Source organism: Dermacentor albipictus, chromosome 6 (genome assembly GCF_038994185.2).
Source record: "Dermacentor albipictus isolate Rhodes 1998 colony chromosome 6, USDA_Dalb.pri_finalv2, whole genome shotgun sequence".
In the NCBI taxonomy this organism is placed as follows: domain Eukaryota; kingdom Metazoa; phylum Arthropoda; class Arachnida; order Ixodida; family Ixodidae; genus Dermacentor; species Dermacentor albipictus.
In genome coordinates this window covers 90,073,888-90,099,041 of record NC_091826.1, presented here as the reverse complement: position 1 = coordinate 90,099,041, position 25,154 = coordinate 90,073,888, and the positions used below count along the sequence as shown (strand labels likewise).

The 25,154-nt window shown below is 48.2% G+C and overlaps 1 protein-coding gene and 1 non-coding gene across 3 annotated transcripts; both read left to right on the top strand.

The window, feature by feature from the left end:
* The first annotated feature begins 388 nt into the window (after positions 1-388).
* On the top strand, positions 389-23,983 carry LOC135912393 (uncharacterized). Of its 2 annotated transcripts, none has more exons than XM_065444838.1 (6): positions 389-749; positions 3,092-3,442; positions 11,027-11,393; positions 17,820-18,172; positions 20,216-20,514; positions 22,576-23,983. In XM_065444838.1, exons 1-6 carry the CDS (start codon positions 546-548, stop codon positions 22,646-22,648), a joined length of 1,647 nt encoding a protein of 548 aa, XP_065300910.1. In that variant the 5' UTR covers positions 389-545; the 3' UTR covers positions 22,649-23,983. The 2 variants fall into 2 exon arrangements, with proteins under 2 accessions (XP_065300910.1, XP_065300909.1); XM_065444837.1 differs by having other exon boundaries at positions 22,573-23,983.
* Positions 17,423-17,494, top strand: TRNAE-CUC (transfer RNA glutamic acid (anticodon CUC)). Its single transcript has one exon. It is a non-coding gene; the product is annotated as a tRNA-Glu (tRNA).
* Positions 23,984-25,154: the final 1,171 nt, after the last annotated feature.

Genomic DNA, 25,154 nt, shown 5'->3' with positions numbered 1-25,154 from the left:
AAAATAAATGAAAGGAACGTACGAAGAACTGAACATCCAAATCGGTCTAAAGCAACTAAAAGTTCTTCCTCGGGTGTGCGAGCATTATTATTATTATTATTATTATTATTATTATTATTATTATTTCTAGGCGAATACCCTTTTGTAGGTAAGCGTGACTGTTTGGAAACACCACCATCTTTCAGGCAACTAGTCGAAAGAAGGAAAAGACTGGCGCTTTGCGAGTGTACGGAGATAGCTTTGCGCTTCTCTTAGGCCTTCCTTCCTTTCTTTTTTACTCATAATCAGCAGTCACCTGATGGCAAGAACGACCTATTAGGAACACAATTATCGCGGACCCCACTGCCAGTGAAAAAGGCATGCTCATCATCGTCGTCGCCACCGAGCATCTGTCCCCGCCAAGGTCGCGCTCACGAGCTCCGCAGCGCGTTCGTCAGCTTTTCCGTTTTACTCTTCGGGGCTCGACGTGGTCACATCTGCGAGCCTTCCCTGCGCAGTGGCGGTGCGAACCGACCGATTGCAGCTGCGGTCCGACGACGCGAGCCATGCTCGAAAAGGAGTTCTGCACCACGCCCACGATTCACGAGTACGAGTTCGCCCACTACAGGCACCGCCTCCACGGCACCGCCGCCGACGAGGACGGCTCCTCGACCGAACCAAAGCATGGCCCGCAGCTGGTGGACCTGCGCGATCGAGCCCTGCCGCTGGGACTCGAGCGACCGCCGCCGGCCTGTGGGACCGAGCATCAGGCGAGTGTCCTGTTCCCTCGACCTTACGTGGTCTCCAGCACTATGTGCACTCTGCCGAATCTAACCCTCACTTTTTAGACTGTTTTAAACGATTGTGCTAGTTTTTTTTTTTTTCCTGTGTGCCCTGTCCCGCTTCGCGCTGCACCACACAGTCTAAGATGGAAAACGAACTAGCCCAAACCATCACCCTTCTACCCCTCACGTTGAAAAAAAAAAATGGGTCCAGACTGTGAAAGTTGTAAGGCGAAAATATTATTTGTCCGACTCCCGCTTTCTTCTTGTGTTTTTTTTTTGCAGTAAGTATACATCGTGTAATACATTGCAGGCAAGGCTTTTGAAGGTGGCGCTGCTTGGGATGTGCGGTCATAGAAGTCCCACTTGGCGCGTTTGCCAGTGCAGTCATTTTCGGTCTGCGTCGCTTTCCACAAAACATCTACTGCATTTCATGTCTTACAAGTACAACTTGTCAATCAAACCAATCAATCGATTGATCGATCGATCGATCGATCGATCAGTCAATCAGTCAGAGAAATTGCTCATTTCAGTTTTTACAGAAAAAGCTTGACCTGACGAAAAAAAAAAGACGACCGCTTCAGAGGCCTCACCAACCTAGGACGTAAAGCTACGGCCAAAACCCATATTTACGCAACTTTGTGCATTCTGTAAGTGACGCATTATATGTTTGGTCGCGAGTGCTAGCGGTGCGTGTTCACCGTTGGTCGCAGAAACGTGTCTCTCCGTTTGCATTAACACCCCTCCTCTTTCCACCGCAGCGTCTTCGGCGCATTTTAATGTGGAGTAAACGTGGTTTCATTCATTCATTACGCATGTTCGGTGGAAAATAGGCTCACATCTGAGACTTTGCGCAATAATTACGTCGCATTGTTGGACATAAAAGTACGAGACCTAGAATTGTATCGAATTGCATGACACATACATTTATGTCATTTGCGACGCACTATTTTTTTTTTAATTCCCAGTGCGAGTATGAGAGAAGTCTGTCCACCCTTCTTAGCGCCGCCCTCTGTGCATGAAACCGAGTGCAGCTATATATGAAATATGACGTCATATACGTCATATGACATCGCACCGCACTGGGCACCAACTCCGTTTACCCAGTGGGGCCGCTTTCGCGTGGTGCACCGGCTAGGTTAACGCCGAGAGAACAAGCAGCAGCTTTCTATGGTGGAATCAGTAAATAAGCTAAGCATAACGATTATTACCCGCAAAGCCCAACGAGCCATTCCTGATACGCCGAGCTTGATCACTTAAAATATTGATTCAACCCTTCCGGCCCTGGTGTCCTAAAATGTGGGCAAACCGCACAGGGTTTTTGCTGGTGCACCAAACAAGCAAAAAAAAAAGAAAAAAGATAAAGCTCAGAACATCTCCCAAGACGCATAGATCAGTAATCGTGCTGATAAACTTATTGGGAGCAACCAAAACAGAAAGCGAAGGTGGAGGATAACGTGTTCGGCATGTACCAAGTAATTGGAATTCAGATATTCTATTTTTCTTTTACTCCCTGCTGCTGTTACTGGCATCACGAGAATTTACACAAAAGGGCAGAACAAAAGCGGATACGGAGACAACGAGAAGCACGTTTGTGATCTCTTTCTTGTTCTCGTTCTATCCTAGTTTTTTTTTTTTGCCTGCATTTCAAGTAACTTGAATCTTTAACAACTTTCTAAGCATTGAGAGCGTCTAATCGCGCAACGGCTCCAGGCGTTCTGTCTAGTGTGTCGAACTTGCTTGCACCACACACATAAGCTACGTTTACATGAACCCGATCAAGCAAGGTCAAGTCGGCGTGTCGGGTCGACATCCGATAGTATGAGACTCGCCTAAACGCTAGCACGTCGGGTCGAGTAAGCGTCGAGGCGAATTCTGTCAACCGTCGTGCAACGGGCACGTTCACTCACCAAACCCCGCTGGACATCATCATCATCAGCCTGGTTACGCCCACTGCAGGGCAAAGGCCTCTCCCATACTTCTCCAACAACCCCGGTCAAGTACTAATTGTGGCCATACCGTGCCTGCAAACTTCTTAATCTCATCCGCCCACCTAACTTTCTGCCGCCCCCTGCTACGCTTCCCTTCCCTTGGGATCCAGTCCGTAACCCTTAATGACCATCGGTTATCTTCCCTCCTCATTACATGTCTTGCCCATGCCCATTTCTTTTTCTTGATTTCAACTAAGATGTCAGTGTAACCGCTGGACAAGATGCACGCAAACGCGGTCGAGTCGGGCCGGGCCAGATCGACTTCCGGCTCGACCCGCTCCCGCCGAGTTCAGGCAAGAGAAGCTTACGGTCCCGTTTTGACGCTCAAACGCTTCTTAGGACCAGGGAGGACGCTCGCACCAGGCTGCGTTCGCCACCGAGGGCAAGGCTTCGGCTGCGGTAGGCCAGGACCGTCGCCCGCGCCACGACACGGACTCCGAAGAACCGCTGGACTCCGCCTTCAGGGCGACGGGGCCCGCCGGCCGCATCAGCCCCGCGGGCGTGGTCATCGAGCCGTACTACCTGGGCGACTCGGTGACGCAGATCTCGCCGACGACGTACTCCTTCTCCCGGAGGAGGCGGACAGTCTTGGGGGCGCCGCTGAGCGAAGCGGACCTGACCGCCGTGGCGCGCAGGTCGTCCTCGACTACCACGTTCAGCGAGGAGGACTTCCAGATTAGCTACCACAAGGTACCGCAGTAAACAAAAAAATATATTTCTGGTTGTCAGGTTGCCGTAGTGACGGCAACCGATCGGAGTGCGAGTCCCGAATCTGACTCGTTAATTGAAGGAATTTGAGATCAGGAGGAGAATAAGTATGCTGCTCTAATCGCGACGATAGCGGCCAGTAAGTACAGTAGCTCGGGAGTGGAAATTTGATGTTGCGGCAGTAACGGGGGTCAAGTGCTTCCGCTGCTCAAGCGTGTATCGCGGTACATTCCAGGTTACTTGCTCGTGCTGTCTCGCATTCGAGGATGTACGACAGCATTCGCGTCACGCGCGCAATTTCGTTGCGCCAGACCCTCTCGCTACAGAATTCGCGACAACGTTGAAGAATTTTTTTAATACGTGCAGTAAGCGTTGCTTGCGCCGAGCGACAAATCGACACAGTGACGATCGTTTACACATCCACTGAAAAACGGTAACCTTCGAAAAAGCAAAACAATCTAAGCGTGAAATTCTTAATACTGCCATAACAATTTATTTTATGTACTTATTTTTATATACGACAGCATTTATTGGGACCATCGCGGTGATTAAAAAACGAGAACGAAATATTGTGAGATAAATTAAGTTCAAAGCTTTATCGTACTTGTAGGATGAAGTTACGTTTGTAGAAGCAAGACTTAGTCAAAGAAAATTTCCTTCAGTGCTAAAAACGGGAACAATACCAGGTCCAGTGTTCTGCAGCGGCGCTAAACGTAAAGCTATTCCAAACGTTTCTATTCCAATTGTGCAGTCAGCCCGTCGGACTGGTAAAAAAAGTGGTTTGGACCACCCCCACTTCTCCTGTCTGTCATGCGAGGTCACGAAAACCGCGATAGCTCTGCATCTAATATGACGTGTATACACTCATTGTGTATGATTCGACCGAACTAAACAAAAATAATTATTTTATGATTCGACGCCTTTTCGCCATTACCCCTCTGCTATTGGTCAAAAGGTTTCAGGGTGCACCCACTTCACCTGTGTGTCACTCGACGTCACCAAACCGCGATAACTCATTGCGTCAAAGTGATGACGTGTACGCGTTAAAGATGCAATAATATGCCGAAAAAACTGGATTTTCTTTTCTGAATAGCCGGAGAATGCCTCGTTGCGAAAGGAATAGGAGACAGTTGCCGCCGATCGCTCAGGCACTGGCTACTCGCAGCTGCCGGAGAGCGTGGGTTTCTCGACTTGCATATCAAAATTTTTTGCGTAACCTTATAACGTTATCGAGCCCTTTCAGCACGTACACGACCTCGCTCTGCCAACTCTTCTTTGCTGGGGACCTCATTTAACGGCATTTATAACGGTCCGTTGCACGCCGCCGCGATTTTTGACCAGCCACCGCAAGTTAAGTAAGAGAAAGCGGACCAATCGCAGACGCCGGAACCTCCCTCATTTGGTTGTCTACTTTCAATGCGCTGGCTCGGCCCCGTCGAAACCCCTTTCCACCTGAGCGTGCTCCTCGCCTCTTGTCAGGGAATTAGATAAGAAAAACCTCTCAATGTAGGCAATATTATTCATTTCCAAAGCAAACAAAAGTGACCTCCTATAAACGAGGAGAGCGTTTGATTGGGCTGTTCAGGCAACGCTGCGGGTCATCGCCCGATGCCTGCGTCGGCGGTCATGTATATTTGACGCCAGTAGATTGGAATAAAAACACATTGGAATAGTCTTACGTTATGGGGTCCCAGTTCTACAGAAAAATCAAACTCACGCAGATCCGATGCCCGTGTTGGAATCTAGGTGAGCGAAGCTTAAGTAAAGCTTTACAGCTAACGGAGGTGCGTACAATTTGGCGATGACAGGCGTGTGCACATAAATGCACGGCACGTATCAAGCAACATTCAGGGCGCAAGAAGTAGCTTGACCCAAGCAACCTCTTGTGTCACAGTGGGACATACCCATTCTAGACTATTGGCCAAGAGCGGGCATAACACCCACATACCGGATGGGTAAATCAAATAAAGTGAGTAAAAATATTAAGTTCATGTAATTAAATAAATTCATGCAATATAAATCACTATTCTATTAACAGATCCATGTGCTTCATATATATCTGCGAATCTACATTTTACCTTCATGTTTTATCTAGGAATCGTGCGTAGTGCAATGCATGCCCATTCTGGAGAAGTGGACGAAAATTCAGTGGATAACGCTGATTGATTCAATCTAAGAAAGTAAAATAAATGAAAGAATATCCGTTAAATATAATTCCTCAGGCCATTATATGATCAGTGTGCTTTAGAAATGCTTGTCACCCGACATTGTGTGTTCAGGTTCAGGTTTTATTTGCGTAGGCGCCTATTCTTTCGTTAAACAAAAAAATGTGAATATTTGGTCTGCATACAAGGTTTCTCTACCACTTCACGAGTACATTCAAATAACTTTTGTATATTATATTCACAACTAGATCCAAAGTAAAAGCATACGTGGTAGCGAAGATTTCATAGAAGTCCATGCGTTCAGAAAATGGCGGTTCACCAGCGGTTTATGGGGCTTAGCGCCTATTGTGCGGAAAAAAAATGGAAGTAACGTCATATCTGTTTTAAAAGAAGTGACGACATTTTTGTCATTCGAGCAGTTATTTTTTCGTGTGTGTTTTTCTTGTACGCTTGTAGTCAGGGCGCTTTTTTTTTTAAACATACTATACCTGGACAGGAGTCGGCTGTGGACTCGGCATTAGAAATTTCAAACTACACTCCATGGGTGCTTTAATCGATACCGACTTTTTTTATCTAAAGCCTCATCAACGGCGGACTCATGTTTAGTGGCAAGTCACTGCAATTTATGCATACAGCCGTTGCGCTAGGTGTCGCTGCAAGAATTAATAATCTTGCTGTTCGTGACCTTGGCATTAGCTTTAACCCTCAATAATATTTCTTCCACCCCAGCTACGCCAACACCACCTAGATAGCACAAGGCCTATTCCCTACGTCATGCTACTGGCTCAGAATCTTCATTGCCAAGGCTGGCGTCGCGAAAGCAGTGACGTCAAAATCACTGTTGCCTACTCGGGAGCATCCCCAACAGATCCTATGGCAGTCTGTCCACTGGCATGACGTCAAAGGTCGGAGTGAAAAGGCCTTGTGCTATCTGGGTGGTGTCGGCTACGTACACCCGGCCACATACCATGTTCTTTTGGATTATTTCGTTGTTTATCAGGCATCTACGGGAGTATAAAGTGCAGGGTGATGCCCTACAGTGCTACTGAGATCGCGTTGAAACAAAAGTAACTTTTATTTATGCCCGGATTTCTTGCAACAGCCGAATTTTATTGGCTGAAAATTATAAAAGAATTGTTATACAGCGTCACATAGGAACCGCACCGATTGTAGCAACAACAACAAACAAAAAAGTAAACATCCTCATCAGCACTTTGCGCTCCCGATAACATTGTGCATAACAATTATAATGCGCGATCTACTTGTTCGTGCACAATTGGCTCAATACTTCAGTGATTGAAGAACATGCCAACACACCGTGACTTGCTGTAACAACCGTAGAATATAAATAAGAATTTGCTCAAACTTCGAAAGTTGATCCTTGCCTTAAGTATCTGTGATAAATATATGCCCTTCTCGGTCTTTATCTTTTCTTTTTCTAGATTTTTTTTTTTTTTTTGAACGGCAGGCAGGTGGGAAAGATTTTCGCTCATGTTCAGATTCTCTGTCTATTTCGTTTCATACACTTAGTTTTGCCGTTTGCAGGTTACAGTCGGAAAGAAGAAATTCGTTTCGAACAACTTTCTATTCCGGCCCTTTCTCTTTTTCAGAATCGCAGGAAATATGCATGCTCGCAAACCTAGCCGCATGCATAACTTATCAATCAAGCAACCACATTAACCGCGTCATCATGAGGAGCGATAATACGGGAAGTGCGAGAAAATCACCTACTCTACACAAGTGAGCTGAAGTCTTGCTTATGGGGAAACTCGTCGCCTGTAGGTATAGCCTTTGCGTAACCTGGGTAACCTCATGGCGCTGCTCAGGTGCCGGCCCGATCGGTCACAGCATTAGCACGAAGACCGCTGAAGCCGACACTATGTCTGACGTTCCTTACGCACTTTGCGTCAAAGCTTTTCACTGAACTCGTTGAATCACGATGCAACGCACCTCGGAAACACCGCGCTCGGACAGCGTAAAATTGGCGCCACCAGGAATTCAGAAAGGACACGGAGGAGCAAAACATAGAAACGTTTCATGGCGGCGTAATCGCACCAGACCAACTCTACGAGCGCGTTCGGCCATCGCCGTATGTAGGTCAGGTGGTGGAGCATCGCACACGTCATTCGGAGGTTTCGGGTTCGGCTCCCCACCGGAGCACATGGTTGCCCACTCTTTCGTCTCGTTTTTCTTTTAAACAAAAAAAAAACTTTCGTCGCAAACCCTTCCGGACTCTCCGGGCCGTGGCTAAGTGCAGCTGTGTTGTCGAATGTAGATAATACTTTATAAACAATTGATTTACGTTTTTCATGGTGACATCGAACCTCGGTTTCCCAATAGAGCGTATCGATGCTCTAGGCGTTAGGTCACAATCGTAGGTATATATATATATATATATTTTTTTTCATGCCAACGCTGCCTGTAGCTCTTTCGGATGACAGCAACGCGTGTCCCATTTCGTAGCACCCAGTTTCCTATACGCCAAGGACGCAGGAATGACGCGGGCATACTTATAGCATTCGATTACCCGTTTAACGAAATTATCAAAGTGTGCGTTCGATCTTCATAATGTGTTTCGTTTATGTAGAATATAAAATCTACTACGAAATTTCATTCTCTTTATTTATGTTACCATTCATTTCTCCTTATTCTCATAGTACGCTGACTTCTTACGCTTGCCACCAAAGAACAGGCCCCCTCGGTTTCGCTAGTAAACAATACAGTGTCACATGCGACCCTTACAGAATGAGTCTGACGTACAATACTGGCACGCGTACATTGTTTTAGCATTTTTTTTTTCGGTCACTCTTTTTTCTCTGGCTAACAACTGTCACAAAAAGCTATCGCTTGGCGCAACACGCTATGTATGGGAACTTTTTTTTAATATCGTCGCCGATTCTATAGCGAAATAATCTTGACCAATCAGATTGCGCGCGCGACGTGAACAATGTGTACATTCTCGAATGTATAGACGAACACGAGCGGCTGCACTGGAATGTACGATGAAACGCGTATGAAAAATTCGGACAGAACTCGTCTACTCTGAATATGTGTGCGAATCGCGTTTTTTTTCATCGACGATGATTTCCGAGAAGTATTAAAGGATTTCTTTTTTAATTCAAGAGGGCCTTGAATTAGATTAGGCCAGTATTTTTTTAGTATGCGTTACCTATGCGATCGGTTCATATTTTTGAAGATGACTGCATTACACTCTCAAGCAAAATTACGTACCCTCCTGCCATACAACATTTAATTGTCATCTGTCATGTCCACATTTCCTTCCTTTAACGCGGCGAGCACGGTGCACCCTTAGGCAAAGTTACACCCTTAGGCAAAAGTTACACCCTTTGGGGTGTATATCTGCCACACAAGAATAATCGTCATCTGCCTTGTTTGCGTTTTCTTTCTTGAAAACGCCGCGCCCGCTACTTTTCTGTCGGGAATGCTATGTCATGCTGATAACGTACATGCCGTTCGTTACTGGGAAATAGCCGGCTCGCCGCGTTAAGGAAAGGACATGCGGACAAGACAGATAACGATTAGCGTTGTGCGACAAAAGGGTGTAATTTTCCTTAAGAGTGTACTTGCAAGCCACGAACGGCATGCCCGTTCTGAGCATGACAGAACATTCTCGACAGGAAAGTAGTGAGCGCAGCGTTTTCAAGAAAGGAAACGCATGCAAGACAGATGACGATGGTTGTTTGGGGACACGATAAGCATCAAAGCGTGTAAGTTTTTTTCAGAACACTCTAACACTCTAAAACAAAATTAAATCCTTTGGGTCGTATCTTGCCACACAACAACAAGCGTCATCTCTCTTGTCCACAGTTCCTTTCTTTAACGCGCGCGCTCGGTACTTCCAAGACACGAACGGCATGCGCGTTATCAGCACGACAGAGCATTCTCGACAGGAAAGTAGCGAGCGCAGCGTTTTCAAGAAAGGAAACGCAAGAAAGACAGGTGACGATTATCGTTGTGTGGAAGGTACGACCCAAAAGGTGTACATTTGTTTAAGAGTGTACACTCTAAGAACAGTTTACACCCTTTGGCTTGCCCCTTCTGCCACACAAAAATAACCGTCATCTGCCTTGATGCGTTTCCTTTCTTTATCGCTGCAAGCCCTGAACTTTCCAGTGATTAACGGCACGCGCGTTATCAGAAGAGGCACTCCAAAGGGTGTAAACTGTTCTATGCTGATAACGCGCGTGCCATTCGTTACTGGAAAGTTCCGGGCTCGCAGCGATAAAGAAAGGAAACGCATCAAGGCAGATGACGATTATTTTTGTGTGGCAGAAGGTGCAAGCCAAAGGGTGTAAACTGTTCTTAGAGTGTACATTTAAAGAAATTCACGCCCTTTGAGGTGTATATTTGCAACAGAACGATAATCGTCATCTGTCTTGCTGCGTTTCCTTTCTTGAAAACGCTGTGCTCGCTACTTTGTCTGTCATGCTGATAACGCGCATGCCGTTCGTGTCTTGGAAGTACCGAGCTCGCAGCGTTAAAATAAACGCGGACAAGACAGGTGACGATTATCCTTGTGTGGCAAGATACGACTCAAAGGGTATAAATTTATTTGAGTGTAGACGTCGGGCACTCACTTCGGGCGCAGTTTGCTTCCCAGACCGCCAAACCCAACTAAAACCACAGGAGATCACAAATGACAAGTGCATCGGTACGCTGGAGAAATAAAAACGTAACAAGAGGTCCATTTCTTTACAAGCATGTCACATGAACATCAGCATGACAGTAAATAGGAAAGTTCAAAGCGTCATAGCTCCCGGCTATCATCGCGCAATTTACCGGCATTCGCAGCACCATATAGCTCCAACGTGCAAAAATCATTGCGGTAAATAAAGGTTACGCTGGCTCCATGCAAATACACCGACGTCCCGAAACAATGGCTGCAGTAAGCATCTCCATTTCCACGTTCACCGCTTCGCAACACAAATCAGCGGCATGTCGTACCTGTCCAAAGCGAGTAAATTTAGTCTCACATCGGGGGCAACGAGATCGGCCCGTTGCAATACCGGAGGCAGTGTCCTATCAGTGAATGCTACACATCGATAGTCGTCTCACCCGTACTTCAAACTATCCCTCTAATTTCATTTGAAAATCCGCGAGAGGTATGCAGACGCCACTTGCACTTACATTTACGCTCCTGGGCTGACATGCGCGTAGGAAAAATTGCGGCCAGAAGCGCATAATTATTCGAATTTGGACAAGAGTTGGAAGGGAGATAAAGAGTTGGACGATGTGAAATGGGAACGAGACGAGTGATTTTCCTGTCTCTATTCCACCTTTTCAAAGTTTGCTCGACGGCAGAATGAAAATCAAACGAACACCCTTCACAGATGAAACCGCACAAAAATGAGCTCTGCGTCCTCTCTTCTCTCCCCACAAGGTACTGGACAGCTCGGCAGCCTCCTGGCTGGGCGAAGGCGAAGACGACGACGAGTTCGGCACCGCGCGGTCCCGGTACAGGCAGCGGCGCGACGCAGGCAGCGTCCCGTCGGTGGAGCTGCCCTCGATCCGGGCGACCCACAAGAGCCAGTCGGAGCAGCTGGCCTCGCGAGGCAGCGGCGTCGAGGACGTGGCCGTCCAGCGACCGCGCAGCGAGGACCTCTCGGTGCACGTCCGCGAGACCCCGCGGGCCACCCTGGGCCACCTCGAGGCGTCCATCGTCCGCGGCGCCCTAAAGCGCATCTACCAGCCGTCCAGGACCGACTCGGACACAGACAGGCACGTCGGCTTCGGCTCGTCTCCTGCAGGTGCGTTGTCGGGCGGCGGCTCAGCCGATGCAATATTCGCAGCTTGCATGGCGTACAACAGATTGATTGATTGATTGATTGATTGATTGATTGATTGATTGATTGATTGATTGATTGATTGATTGATTGGAAGTGCTGTGCAACTGTACGAGGACAAAAGAACAGTTACTTCATTACCTACATCACATAATCACGTACCGCATTACACAGTCAGGTAGAGACGTTGACAGCTCTCAGCAGAGGTGGCGTCCTGGGGCCGAATCTTACAACAGTTCGGAAGGGAGACCGTTTACTTGGCCTCACCTGATTGGTCAAAATATTGCCTGCGTAAGAGGCCGTCAGAGACAGCGGGGCGGCACTGCAAATGATCACGTCACGCATCTGTCAATCGTTTTCAAAGCGAACCCGTCATTGGCTGAGAGCGGAACAGGTGAAGGGGTAGTCTGCTTTGGGTTCCGTTGCTGTGGCTTGGCTTGTTGGCTTGCGACCCTGGCAGCGCGCGCCGGTCGTGCTACCCCTGAGACACGCGGGCATCGCGCGCGCGTGCGTTGGTTGCTTCGGAGGCTATCTCTTGCCTTCGTCGTCTGCTTGGCGTTGCTCTTTCGGTGTCGACCACGGCTGGAAGTGCGATACGTGTTCGAAGAAACGACGGATAATTATTTGCATCGCCCCGACCGGCTTTGTAAATAGACCTTTTTGCAGGCTACGCTATGAACTGTAGGAGACTCGGGTGCAAGCGTACCAGTGGTCATTCCACGCAGAGGAAGGAATTGCGCGCTGCGGTTCATCGCCACCCGCCTGCAGCTCCCAGAGGTCGGTAGGAAGTGAACCATGCATAGGAATGGCCTAGATCTCTGCTGCTGACCCTGTTCACGAAGCTGCTCTCACAATTACAGTGTTGGCCAGTAGAAGGCCTGGGTAAGCTTTCCATTGACATCCGGTTCAAAGCCAATGCTAAGGAAATGTTTGTATGGTGAGATCAAATTCTCAGCGCTATCGCCAGCCTGATAAGCTCGCAGATCGCCATTCAGCAATAAGAAGGGTTCAACCTAGGCTGGATCAGCGCTACCTGCGTTACGCTGATAAAACTATACCGTCAGGACGGGGAGACTTTGTGCAGATCTCTTAATTGGCTGCCTTCTTGCTCTAGTTCGGGAGGGCCACACTTTCGTCCTCAGTTTCAAAGCAAAGCGCGCACCGTCAGCAACACGCTTTTCGATTTTACTTCGCGCAGGCAATGCAGGGCCCGTTTATCGTAATATTCGATTTCAAGTTCCATTGCTTCTATCACGCGACGGGCCGTGAGGCAGATCGCAGCGATAGAGACAGCGCGGCGGCGATCGAGTCATGTCCGAGCCGATGACGAAGGGCGAAAAAAGAAGGAAAATGGATACAGTCGACTCGTAAAGGTGGCCATGAGAACCAGTTCACGGTTTTGTCGCGCTCGCTACTGAATAAGTGCTGGCAGTGCTTTCCTGGTGCGTGCATCGTGCAAGCTCCTGGTAGCAGACGACATAGCGCTGCGCTCTGCCAACTCATTAACGCTTGCGATACCACATGGCTGCTGAGAATGGAAAAGAATGACATTGACAAATTACTTCGAGAATTGCGCAAACGCCCGGCACCACACATTTATACTTTAGAACTTGCCGTATAATATTTAATTTATATTATATATTCAATAAGCGAGCAGAAACATGCCACAGCTACTCCATTAGCTCGTCATATGACGATGTACAATTCCGAGGCGGCATCCTCTCGTCTATTGGTCGCGCCCCACCCTTCTTCCACCTCCGGCTTGGGAGTGGCCCATTTAGTGACGTAAGCGGCCAAGTGAACGGTTCGTTTTCCGAACCGTTATAAGATTCCGCCCCTGGATACGTTGCCGTAATGCTACAACTCCTTCGAACAGCTACTGCCGTTCTCGGTCTCTTTTAACATTCCCCCCCTCCCCCCCCCCCCTAACTCTGTGCTCATTTGGAAAATACACTCGCGGAGAGTTTGCACACTGATGGCGGCTTGATAAGTGTTCACGTGCGCTTGTTTCTTTCTATATATGTACTTTCTTTTAAGTAAAAAATGTTCAACCAAAGACGCGTGATGTGCCTGCACTACGGATCAATTCGCCCCATACTTTAAGGAATAGTTCCTTCGCAGATACTACCGGCAGAATTATGAGTTGACACAGTTGATTAGCAACAATTATCCCGTCTCGGCCACGCATCCCACGCATGAACAGCCGAAATCGTCTTGTCGAGGGCGCCATGGAGACGGTTCACACCGCATTCGTGAGTTACTGTAATCACTGTTATTTTTGTACATCTTCTTTTTCGCCATTCTATTTTAGTTCAGCATGGTTGTCTAGAGGGCATTGACCTCGTCGAGCTGCTAGAGTAGCTCTTAGCGAGTGTCCCTTGTTTTCATGTGAAGGAAAACAAAGGAAGTTGAAATTGAAAAAGAGTTCGTCTGAAAAGGAATTAGCAGAGTGTCAAAAAGCACACATCTACGCCAACGCCGGTCTCGCCCACGCATCTGCGGGTGCTAATTTCCGGAAGATTACGTTTTGTCGAACCCAACCTTAGGTTTAATATCAATCATTACAGATGGGAGCGGGTAGGTTACTCTAAACAACAAACAAAAAATTTCAGGACGCTTAAGCTTCGCTTTCAAGAGCGGAACGCGGTAGCATTCAAAGATCCCCGACTGCTTCTGACGCCTCCATACAACTGCAGCCTATGTAACCGTAATTTTTGCCGTTAAACGCTGACGGCGAACGCTATGCACGAAGGCGAGCTTTCTGGTAGAAACGCGGCCTCTAGCGTGCGCCGATCTCGGAGGTGGTGCACGGCCGCGCCAGCAAAAAAAAAAAAAAGATGCCATTTTCAGTTTTTGTTATTGTTCCACACTGTTTCAGTCTGAGAAGATTTAACATAAAAGGCATGCGCTGTCGGTGTTTCGTTTCATGAAATGTGCGTGTGGGCTGTCATTCTCAAAATTCCGAGGAATAACCTTGTCGAAAGTGTAAAACAAGGTACGAGCAACTTTAGTGATAGGCTGGTGGGGAAATATAACCCGTATATACTGCATGTCGTATAGCAAGGCATCGCATATACATATACCTAAATATATACGGGAATTTTCGTTCACACGGACGCCGACACCAGACTTTCTGCGACAGGGGGCCCTTGACGCTATCGCGTTAAAAAAGAAAATGTTAAAATGGGACGCTCTCACAAACATTCGTGTGCAATAGCTATCTTCAAAGAGGTGACTCTTATTGCACCACGAGAAGACAACTATCCCGGTTACTCATTTGAAACTTGGGTGTCACTCGCGCTATATGGAAGAAGAGCTCATCCATGAAGGTCAGGAGTTTCGGGAAAAGGAAGCACCGCAACAAATGGAAGGGTCGACGTCGATAAAAAAGGGCAAGGAGGACTGAGCCAGGTTACTCGCTGGCGCACGCACGCATGTTTCCTTTAAAGCACTTTAAAGGGACAAACAATCAATTTTGATGGTACCCAGGTTTTTTCTTCTTCTATTTTTTTCTAGTGGATAGAAAGTCAGAGTGTCTAATATTGAAGTGGTATAAACTTTTTTAAAACAGGGTTGAAGTGCCTCAGACAGGCTGGCCAACGTTTCGATAGGTGGACCTATCTTCGTCAAAGGGGGCCTCGTCATCCTCGGCGTGTTAGTTTTAAAGGGTTAGTGCAGTGACGTCACGTGCGGGTGTTGTCGCTGGCGGCTGGTTTTAAAGAGAGAGATTACAAGAGGGAACAGGCGTTGTCGTCCGACGTCTGTGAGCCTCATTCTCAAGACGAAGGGACAAGAGCGTGAGAGTGGGCACGCGGGGAGGAAAGAAAAGAAATAGAAGCAGAAAAAAGGGGGAAAAAAGGAAAAAAACAGGGGGGAAGCCATGGCCGTACCAAGACACAACAAAGGGGGGGGGGGCGAAAGAAAAAGAAAGAGAAAAATGAAATCTTTTAAGAAATACGGGGGCTTGGGAGCGTGTTGGGGATGTGAAAGGTTAGGAGGTATTCAGGGGAGTCGTTGGCGGCATGTTTTACTACTAAATTCTACTACTACTTACTACTAAATTCTCAAACGCACTCCCAAACGTGAATAACATCCTAAGTAAATACTACCCGATTCTCACCAGCAACCAGAAACTTAAGATTTTTCCCGACCCTCCCAGAGTAGCCTACAGACGCAACACTAATTTTAAAGATGTTCTTGTGCACGCCAAACTACAGAAAAAGAAGAAGTTGGGAACCAATCCCTGTGGTCGCCCCAGGTGCTCTACATGCAAACACATTCAATCCACTACTACAGTAAAAAGTACAGCGTCGAATTACACACACAAGGTAACTTCGGCTTTTACCTGCACATCAAGCAATGTAGTCTACTGTCTAGAATGCGCCGCTTGTAGCAAACAATACATAGGTGAGACCGGACAACAAATCAATACAAGACTCAATGGTCACCGCGCGGACACAAAACACAATTTACCCAAAGCAGTAGCCAGCCACTTTAATGAACATGGACATGTGTTTGACAAAGCAAGGCTCTATATACTACAAACAAATTTCCGTTCCCCTCGCGAAAGGAAGTACACGGAATCATACCTCATACACAAGTTTAATTGCCTACACCCGACAGGAATTAATTTGGCACGCGGCAACTTAGAATCTTTAAAAGCTGTAACTTAAATCTGAAACTCTCATATCATCAACCAATACACAAAACACATTAGGCCACCAGCCAACTTTAATTCTTAACCTCACCTACTCTTTCATTTCGGAGGAAAAAGGGAAGGGAAAGGGAGAGGGGGAGAAGGGGAGGAAAAAAAAGAAGAAAAAAAAATTCCTGCCTACTACTCAATTTAATGTACTCTTTCAGGATTTTACGTCTACACCAAGTGTACGATCCCCTTCTTCCATGTACACTTGCCCGCGCCCGCTTCTGCACGCGTCACCCTCCTGTTTGCTATACCGATTTCGCCCCCCCTTCCCCCTGCCCCCTTTTTTAGTCTTTTTTTTTTTTGAAATCCCCTCGACAACACATTCCGAAGTCAATATGCCTTTTTCGGCGCCTCAACCCGGAGTATCGCCTTCTGGATGCCGCCGTAACGACACCTACGTTAAGCGCGTGGGGCAGTGCCCCTTGAAAGACCATGCCGCTGCCTTTCAGTCACCCCCACACATTGCACCGCAGACTCCTCGCCGCCACCTTAACTATTTCAAAATTACTCGACCTATTGCTTGACCGGCCGTTCTAATGCCTCAAAAACATGCCGCCAACGACTCCCCTGAATACCTCCTAACCTTTCACATCCCCAACACGCTCCCAAGCCCCCGTATTTCTTAAAAGATTTCATTTTTCTCTTTCTTTTTCTTTCACCCCCCCCCCTTTGTTGTGTCTTGGTACGGCCATGGCTTCCCCCCTGTTTTTTTTTTCTTTTTTTCCCCCTTTTTTCTGCTTCTATTTCTTTTCTTTCCTCCCCGCGTGCCCACTCTCACGCTCTTGTCCCTTCGTCTTGAGAATGAGGCTCACAGACGTCGGACGACAACGCCTGTTCCCTCTTGTAATCTCTCTCTTTAAAACCAGCCGCCAGCGACAACACCCGCACGTGACGTCACTGCACTAACCCTTTAAAACTAACACGCCGAGGATGACGAGGCCGCCTTTGACGAAGATAGGTCCACCTATCGAAACGTTGGCCAGCCTGTCTGAGGCACTTCAACCCTGTTTTAAAAAAGTTTATACCACAGTGTGCCATTCCATCTGCCAGCCCCTTTCTTGTTTTTGGACTAATATTGAAGTGGTAACGCGGAAAACTCCGTGGAACATTTTTTATCTGAGTTTTTCGATCTGCAGTGAGGATGTAGTCGTTCACTGGAAGCATGATGAAAGCGGCGTTTTTTTTTTGCACTTGATCTCTACCCCCACAGCTCGCTGCGCATGCGCCGCGTTATATTCTAAGGCGCTTTTATCCTATTTGAAGGGTCTACGAAACAGTGGAACTTGTCTCCGGCATGGTCTAGTGGTTAGGATACCTGGCTCTCACCCAGGAGGCCCGGGTTCGATTCCCGGTGTCGGAAAGATTTTTTTTCACTGACTTTTGTTTTATTTTTTATTTTTCTATAGTATGCGCATCAACGGAGTGCCAGGTTAAGTTAGGTTAGGTTAGGTTAGGTTAAGTTAGGTCAGGTCAGGTCAGGTTTGCTGCACCCTCGATACTTTCAGCCACCAAGTCCTGGGAGGAGGCCCCTCCCCATGTAATCGACAATACCTGTAACGCTTCAACGCACATCAGCCTGCTAGCAGGGTTAAGTGAGTGCGTAGCATTTCCAGACCTACACGCACCGCATGTGCATGTTCCGGCTCGGTGTAGGGGTACCCCATCTGACTCGCGCCGGATTCCAGGCCTTCCGCAGACAACCCAATCGTCGGTGAAGCCTTGCAGCGAGGACTGCGGCCCAGAAGCGGCTCCCAGTCCTCCGCCCCCGAGTGACTTGCCACCGGTGACGCCGCCTCCCCCGCGCATGCCGCCCGTCGAAAAGCCGCCGCGAGGCAATCATCATCATCAGACGTCGGCAGGCCAAGGCGTGCCTCGCTCGCCGCCCGCCGTGAAGCTCGTAGAACCGGAAAGACCTTCCGAGGAGAAGCGGGAGTGGGGTAGTCCGACCCCGTCGGGCCTGCCCCAGGGCAAGGAGGCTGCGACGAGTCGGTCGCGCTCACGATCGCCGAAGGTGACGAGAATGTCTTCGTTCTTGCAAGTGAGTGACTCGAAGCGTCCACGCTAATGGTCAACTGCCGCGAAATCCTATGCCGCGTAAAGACCCTATAGAAGACAGTGTAGATGATAGAGGAGCCTCCGTGGAAAACTTGACGTTCTAAGTACGAGCGAAAGCGTCACGAAAAGCTGACGAAAACAGCCGTCTTTGATGCCGAAACCGAAAAAAAAAAAGACGACCGCCGTTACGGTTGGCCCCAAGTGACGCATAAGTCAGTGCGCGCCGCACCGCAACATGACCTCTGAGATCAGCGAGAGCGCGCGGACGCCCGCGGCGCGCTGCAAACTCTCGGAGGCGGCGTGCCGCGACTTACGTCATAGCGACAACCACCAGGTGCAGGCGTCGTCTGCATCAAGGCTGCCAGCAAGAAAACTATGCGATTGGCAGCCCTGCGGCTTTTCCAACATTGCTTTAGTGGTATATACATTAATTCATATATAACAAACTTGGCTAAAGTGAAATTTCGTTGCAGTTTGACTTTAAACCGAAACTGTCCGGGTGCTATTCTGTGCAGTGTCGAATTCCGCCAATCTTGCGTTTAGAACAAGTCAGAATGCGCTTAATTGCCCACCAAACCAATCGTAGCAGACAATTATGTGGCAAGTTTGACCATATCGCTAAATTTTGCTATGTCAAGAAAAGCACCGAGGGTCACGAGTCCTTCGTGATTTTTCTCATCACTTTCAGCAGTGCTTTTTTTTTATTTGGTTGTGACCTTGATGTGTAAAGCTGTACACGCGTCGTTTTACGGTATTTATTAATAAGCAAACACATGGAAATTATTTCCGTCATTCCTTGGCGTGGCGTCGACGCTAGGACCTCTGTCTAGGGAGCACTTTACCGCAAGAATGTTTCAAAATAGCTTATTATAACTAATTACAGACGATAGAAGAAATTGGAGTTTCGCTTTGCGATGCTACCATGAGGAGAGATTCACTGCCAATGCAGAGACACTACTGCCCTGACTAGAGTCCATAAGCGCCGTTTTTTTTTTTCGTTTTATCTCGTACCAGAGCCACTGATCGGTGACCAGAGCCGAGGGACCATACCAGGTTTACGCCAAGGGCCCCGCCTTTCACTTTATTTTTTGCCGTTCTCTTTTTGCTACACACCGCACTCCCAGTGGCGGTATTGCGCGTTCTGCATTGGACGAGTTAGCGAGGTCACATACCACAAAGGGTCGCAGGCGGTGCTTCTTACGTAGAGGCGTTTGTGTGTGTGACACTGACTCTCTGGAAGCGCCACTCCTACTAGAGAATAGGCACGCGGGTCTCTGTTTGAAATTTCAGTTTTTACGCCGTGCTACCGTTTGATGCTTTACAGACACGACTTTACCGCGCAATTCACGTGCCGATATCGTCTGTTTTCGGAGCTCAAAACCTAAGGAGGGTTCACCTGATTTGGGTGCTGAAAACAAGCGCGGTGCTCATACCAACAGCGAACATTCATATATCTGCAAAGTAGTATTCTGATGTACACCGCGAAAAAAGCTGAAATTTCAAAGCCTGCGCCACATTCTTTCTAGGAATCTCTATACCCATCAGCAGAAGTGACGTCACACGCGCGGCACCTCTGCGTCAGAGGCGTGCGCATTAAACAGCCTTTGGATTTTGGCTGCTTAGCAAGGAGAGACAAAGATAGCGCGATCGCGACATAAACATCACGTCCTTCATTTATGGCGATGTCATTAGCAGGTGCTCGTCGAGCCAGTGGGAGGGGGCCTCCGCTGCCGGAGATGGTGCCCTTCCTTCCTTGCACCATGGCCTCGCAACATTTCGCCCGCTCGTATCTCGGCTATTACTAAACCGTTTCTTAATAATTCCCGTGGTAGAACGTTCCCTAGAACACGCTTTACGAATTGCACGTTATTACAGCCAAAATTGCCGACGGGTCCCGGTATGCAGTCCTTCACTGTATACCTACCACTTCCGCGGGATTTCACCGCGGGCTGCGCATACACAGAACCGCCACGCGTTCCACGTGACTGCGGCGCTTCACGGTGACGCAACACGCACCCACATGCAGGCTAGGAACGTCCGACGCGGGCGGCCGCTCGGGTCCGGCAGGAAGACGTCGTCGCCGCGGCGGTCGATCGCCACCGACGACGACGACGACGACGAGATCACCGCCGCCGAGTACAGGCTCGCCGTCGTCAGCACCAAGCGGGCGACGCCGGTCGTGGCCGGCTCGGTGCGCAGCCAAGTCGACAAGGCGGTCCAGGTGCACATACGCACGCTGGACAAGCGCCTCGTCGCGTGCAGCATCCTCGCCGGAGTGCTGGCGGTGGCGCTCGTGGCGGTGGTGCTGTTCGCTCTGCTCGACAGGTGATTTACGAGGAGCGCACGCCTGTGATGGGCGACGTTCGCTGGGCGCGCCGGAAGCACTCGCCGGCAGCTCGCTCTCGGCGCTGCTCGACGGTCGATGCCGCGTGTAGCGTCGCCTGAATACGAAAATTAATGCCGCAGCCCACGACGCGCACCTAGGTGCCAGCTCTGCCAGATGAGCGCGGGAGCGGCCTGCGCGCTATATTCTTCAGTTGGGCCCAGCACTTCTAATAAATACGTCATAGATTACGAGCATGGGCGCTATTCTGGACATTCCGCCATTTTCTTCGGTGCGTGACGTAGGCGCGACGCAAACAAAATGGCGCTGGTGGCCCAGTTTTGCTTACGTAACGTGACGCCAACTTGACGTTTCGCCTAAGAAACTGAAATGAAGGCACTGAATGTAGCGTTATCGGTAAAGCAAAACAGTTTTCCTCCGCAGTAAAAATAAAGCAGCTATCTCAAAGCGTATGATTGTTCCGTCGAAAACGCTTCGCGCTTCCGTCGTCTGCTGCGTACAAGCCGTCGTCTGCTTCAATAGCTAGGATGCGTGTCCCCGGAAAATGCAATGAGTCATCGCATGTTGGCGCCAACGCGCTTGTTTTCTTGCTTGAGACAACATACGCGACTTACCAGTGGTGATGCGCGCACGTTCTAGGCCACGTTATCGCTATTTCGTGAAACGCAAGTGACTCAGCTCGACTCGGCTGGCTGAGAAACGGCCGAATATCACTGATAGCGTTGCGGGCGCCAGAGATAACCACTAGCGCGACGCAAGCGCCGGCGCTGCCATCTCTTGTTCATTTCGCTGATTACTCGCACTGCGGGAGGAAACTTCAAGGCGCCGCCTTGCGTACATTTCTTTTTATAAATTAGAAAGAGGCCGTTGTCATAACGTCTGATTGTGCGAAAAGGCATTAATCTCGATTACAATACAAATGCAGCAGTGAAAAGTGGACAACATTGCTGAAAGTTTGCTATGTTCAACCAATATTATTTTGTATAAACGCGTTCTTTAAAAAGAATGATGGCCCCAAACACAAATGCCAACACCACCCGAGAGCGATGCAAATACTATGAGCACACGTTATGAACAAAAGATTTTCGTGGCGCCAAACGATGGGGAAAATGTGGCGATACGCATTCCTCTCGGCTGCCATTGCATATGGCTGCTCATTAGCATAATTCGCGCGGCTCGTCGCAGCAAAAATTATGGCGGAAAATCTCAGCAATGGCGGCCCAGTGCAACGTCACGCATCGTCAAAATGACGATTACGAAACAGCCCTTCCTGTGACGCTCCTCACGAGATATTCCTTCAGCCAATCAGCAAGCTGGCATGGCGCATATCTTGGATCGCCACCACATATTCGCGCAATTTCAGATGCATTGCACTGGCTTCTGCACGCTACCGCTCACATTCTTTTTGAAGCGCTAACATCACAATATATCTGCCAAGGACCACAAAAATGTATTAGTCCATAAAATTTGCAGCTCCACGTCACGTTTCGTCATCTTGATGAAAACGCAAAATTGCATTTTGTAATACTTCCGCTTCCCAGCACAAATTTTAAAACACGTGACCTCTCGACAGCCAATCAGAGAGTAAACATGGCGGATAATGGCGGCCGTGCAGCCGCCATGCGTGTCCAGAATAGAGCCCCATATCTCGCACTTGTCACCGTTTGCCTTCTGCTTCAACTTCTTGGAATTCCCTACCTTTTTTTTTCTTGTTTATTGTTAGACAGCAACGAAATTGAATTTATCCAACGACACACAAATAGCCTCACTTTATCCTATTTCTATGATGTTCCCCTGTAAGCAATGAACAGCCAACAAACCATCCAACCATCCATCCATCCATCCATCCATCCATCCGTCCGTCCGTCCGTCCCTTCTCATGGACGGACGGACGGATGGATGGATGGGCGGCTTTCACGCTTTCCCTCCACGACACCCGGCGGAGATGAACTGATAGGTCTAGGGTCCAAAGGTGTGTCTGTGATTGAAGATTCTGAATGCCAAGCTCCAATGGCTGTTCGCGTTGCCATCTTCTGCAGCAGCCATGCAAGACTTGGCTCAGCGCCAAATTCAGGTCAAGAAATCCACGACATCACACGACGAAATACGGAGTGAGCAGTTCGACGATGACGTTTCCATACATAGGGCAGCGATTTTCCAAGCCGAATGGTCCAGCCACGACCCTGAAGAAGGAACTGAAGGGGACAGATTTTGGGAGTGTGCCACAGACCATTCCAAACGAAAGGCCGCCCAGCGTGAACAACGGAAGTCAACCAGATCGGCGAGGGTCGCCGAGCGAACTGAACATCGCTGCTTTCTTTTAGCCCTACGGCCTAAGGAACGACCTAGTCTCGTTTCGTTTAACGCCCGTGAGATGAAACAGGCCATTTATTCACTATCGCAAGACCAGAACTTGGCTCAGCTGTCACGGGCCGCGCCTTTCATTTTATTTTTTGCCGTTCTCTTCTTGCTACACACCGCACTCCCAGTGGCGGTATTGCGCGTTCTGCATTGGACGAGTTAGCGACGTCACATGCCACAAATGGTCGCAGGCGGCGCTTCTTACGTAGACGCGTTTGTGTGTGTGACATTGACTCTCTGGAAGCGGGACTCCTACCAGAGAATGGGCACGCGGGTCTCTGTTTGAAATTTCAGTTTTTACGCCGTGCTACCGTTTGATGCTTTACAGACACGACTTTACCGCGCAATTCACGTGCCGATATCGTCTGTTTCCGAAGCTCAAAACCTAATGAGGGTTTGCCTGATTTGGGTGATTTGGGTAGTTCAGTGATGCATCGAACACCTTGAGAAATAAGACGTGCGACGAAAGGTGAATCAAGTTTACTCCAACTGACACACTGGTAATTCTATCGGCGCCGCCTCTGTCAGTGTTTGTCAGTGCGCGCCGGTGTCACCCGCGCAAATGGCGGACGCCGTGGCTGGTATGTGAATGGTCTTAAACGCTAGAAATGGGGCTTGTTTGAGTTTCCGCATAACATAATTATGTTTTCTCGTATAGTCAAATTACAATCCAAGAGCTATCATGCCTGTAGGTTGTGTGCAAGTCATAGTTTACAATTTTTCCACATATTTCAGCTATAGAAATTGAATAAGTTCAGTAAATTCCTTGCCTCACATGGAGGGCCTGGGTATGGGTGGTTCGAAAATCTTTTTGTCAAAACGACATCCAACGCCGGACGCAGACGCCAGACTTTCTGTGACAAGGGCTCCGTAACGCTATCACATTAAAATGACGGTCGCTATCAGTGGGAGGGGTTTCAAGGAAAAATTAAAATTTCAAGTTAAAATGTGCACTGAGAGCCCAGATTTTTTGCGTGTGACCATATCTATCCTTCTACTCTGTTACAAAATGATAAACTGAGAACATTCGAACAACCATGCCATGGCTCTTTTAAGTGTATATCATCTAAGTAGGGTCTAACTTATTTATGCACTACTAACAATTAGCAATTTCTTACACTATGTCTATATTTTAAATATATGCTGCCAAGAATTTTAGACCCCTTAACAGCCTCTTTACATACCACAATTGAAAATTTCATATTCATAGTATATCAAAACATCACTACATTGCACTTTGTGAAAGCACTGTTCTGGCACTCTTTGGCTACGCCTGGTCGTAGCACAAATAAAGACCACAACGAATCCAAATTATAGCATCAACAGCACAAATAAAATTCACAATATGTGCCTCAAAAGACCACCAGCACTTCATAAAGGGATTTGCCCACGTGACAATTATGCATGTTTCTCCCATGACCAAGCATGTTTTGCCATGCAGCATCATGATGCTCTAAATCAGCAGTGCTTCTGCCCTTGCCAATTATATATTCTGATTGTGGCTGCGGTAGAGGGAGACTATGTTTAACCTGTTGCTGCCCTAACAGCCTGAAGAAAGATATATGAACCAGACTTAATGTTAGATCAGAACAACCAAAATGAATTCCACATTATTTGCTATCCCAGGGTAAATATTACAGGCTTGTTAGAAAAAAAAACTGGCATGTGCATTTAGTGCGAATGAATTTAGTGCGAATAGTTGGCATTGCAAAGGCAACTAAAATTTGTTTATCTGAATTGGCAAAGCCACATAAATTTCTTGGAGCGTTCAGCCGCACTGGAAGCTCCCTCGTGTAGATTTCCAAGTTGGAGATGGTGGCATGCCAACATGGTCTCGTACAACTATGCATCACATCAAAACCTGGCTTTCTGGTGTTTAAATGTCCTGTTGCTATTTAGGAGCTCATAGCCAGCACGTTATAGACTCCTCCGTGGAGTGGTTTGCTCCAGAGGAACGAGATGGCGTTAGCGGCGGCGTGCCACGCATTGCCTCCAGCGAACGCGTGCAAGCGCATTTGAATGCGAAACCATTACCACTTCTGCCCTACTACTGTGCAATCAGCTGTCAGAAAGGCAACTAGGCGATTGCTGAGGCACTGTGCTTTATTGGTGCTGCAAAATATGAAACGGAAGAGAGAAGACCTGTGCAGTAGTTGCAAGAATAGTGACTGGCATTTAGAATAACGGAATGAATCCGTGTGGCTAAGTTCACGGACGGCTGCTACACAAGAAGTGCTCGAGTACTGGCCTGTCGCAATGC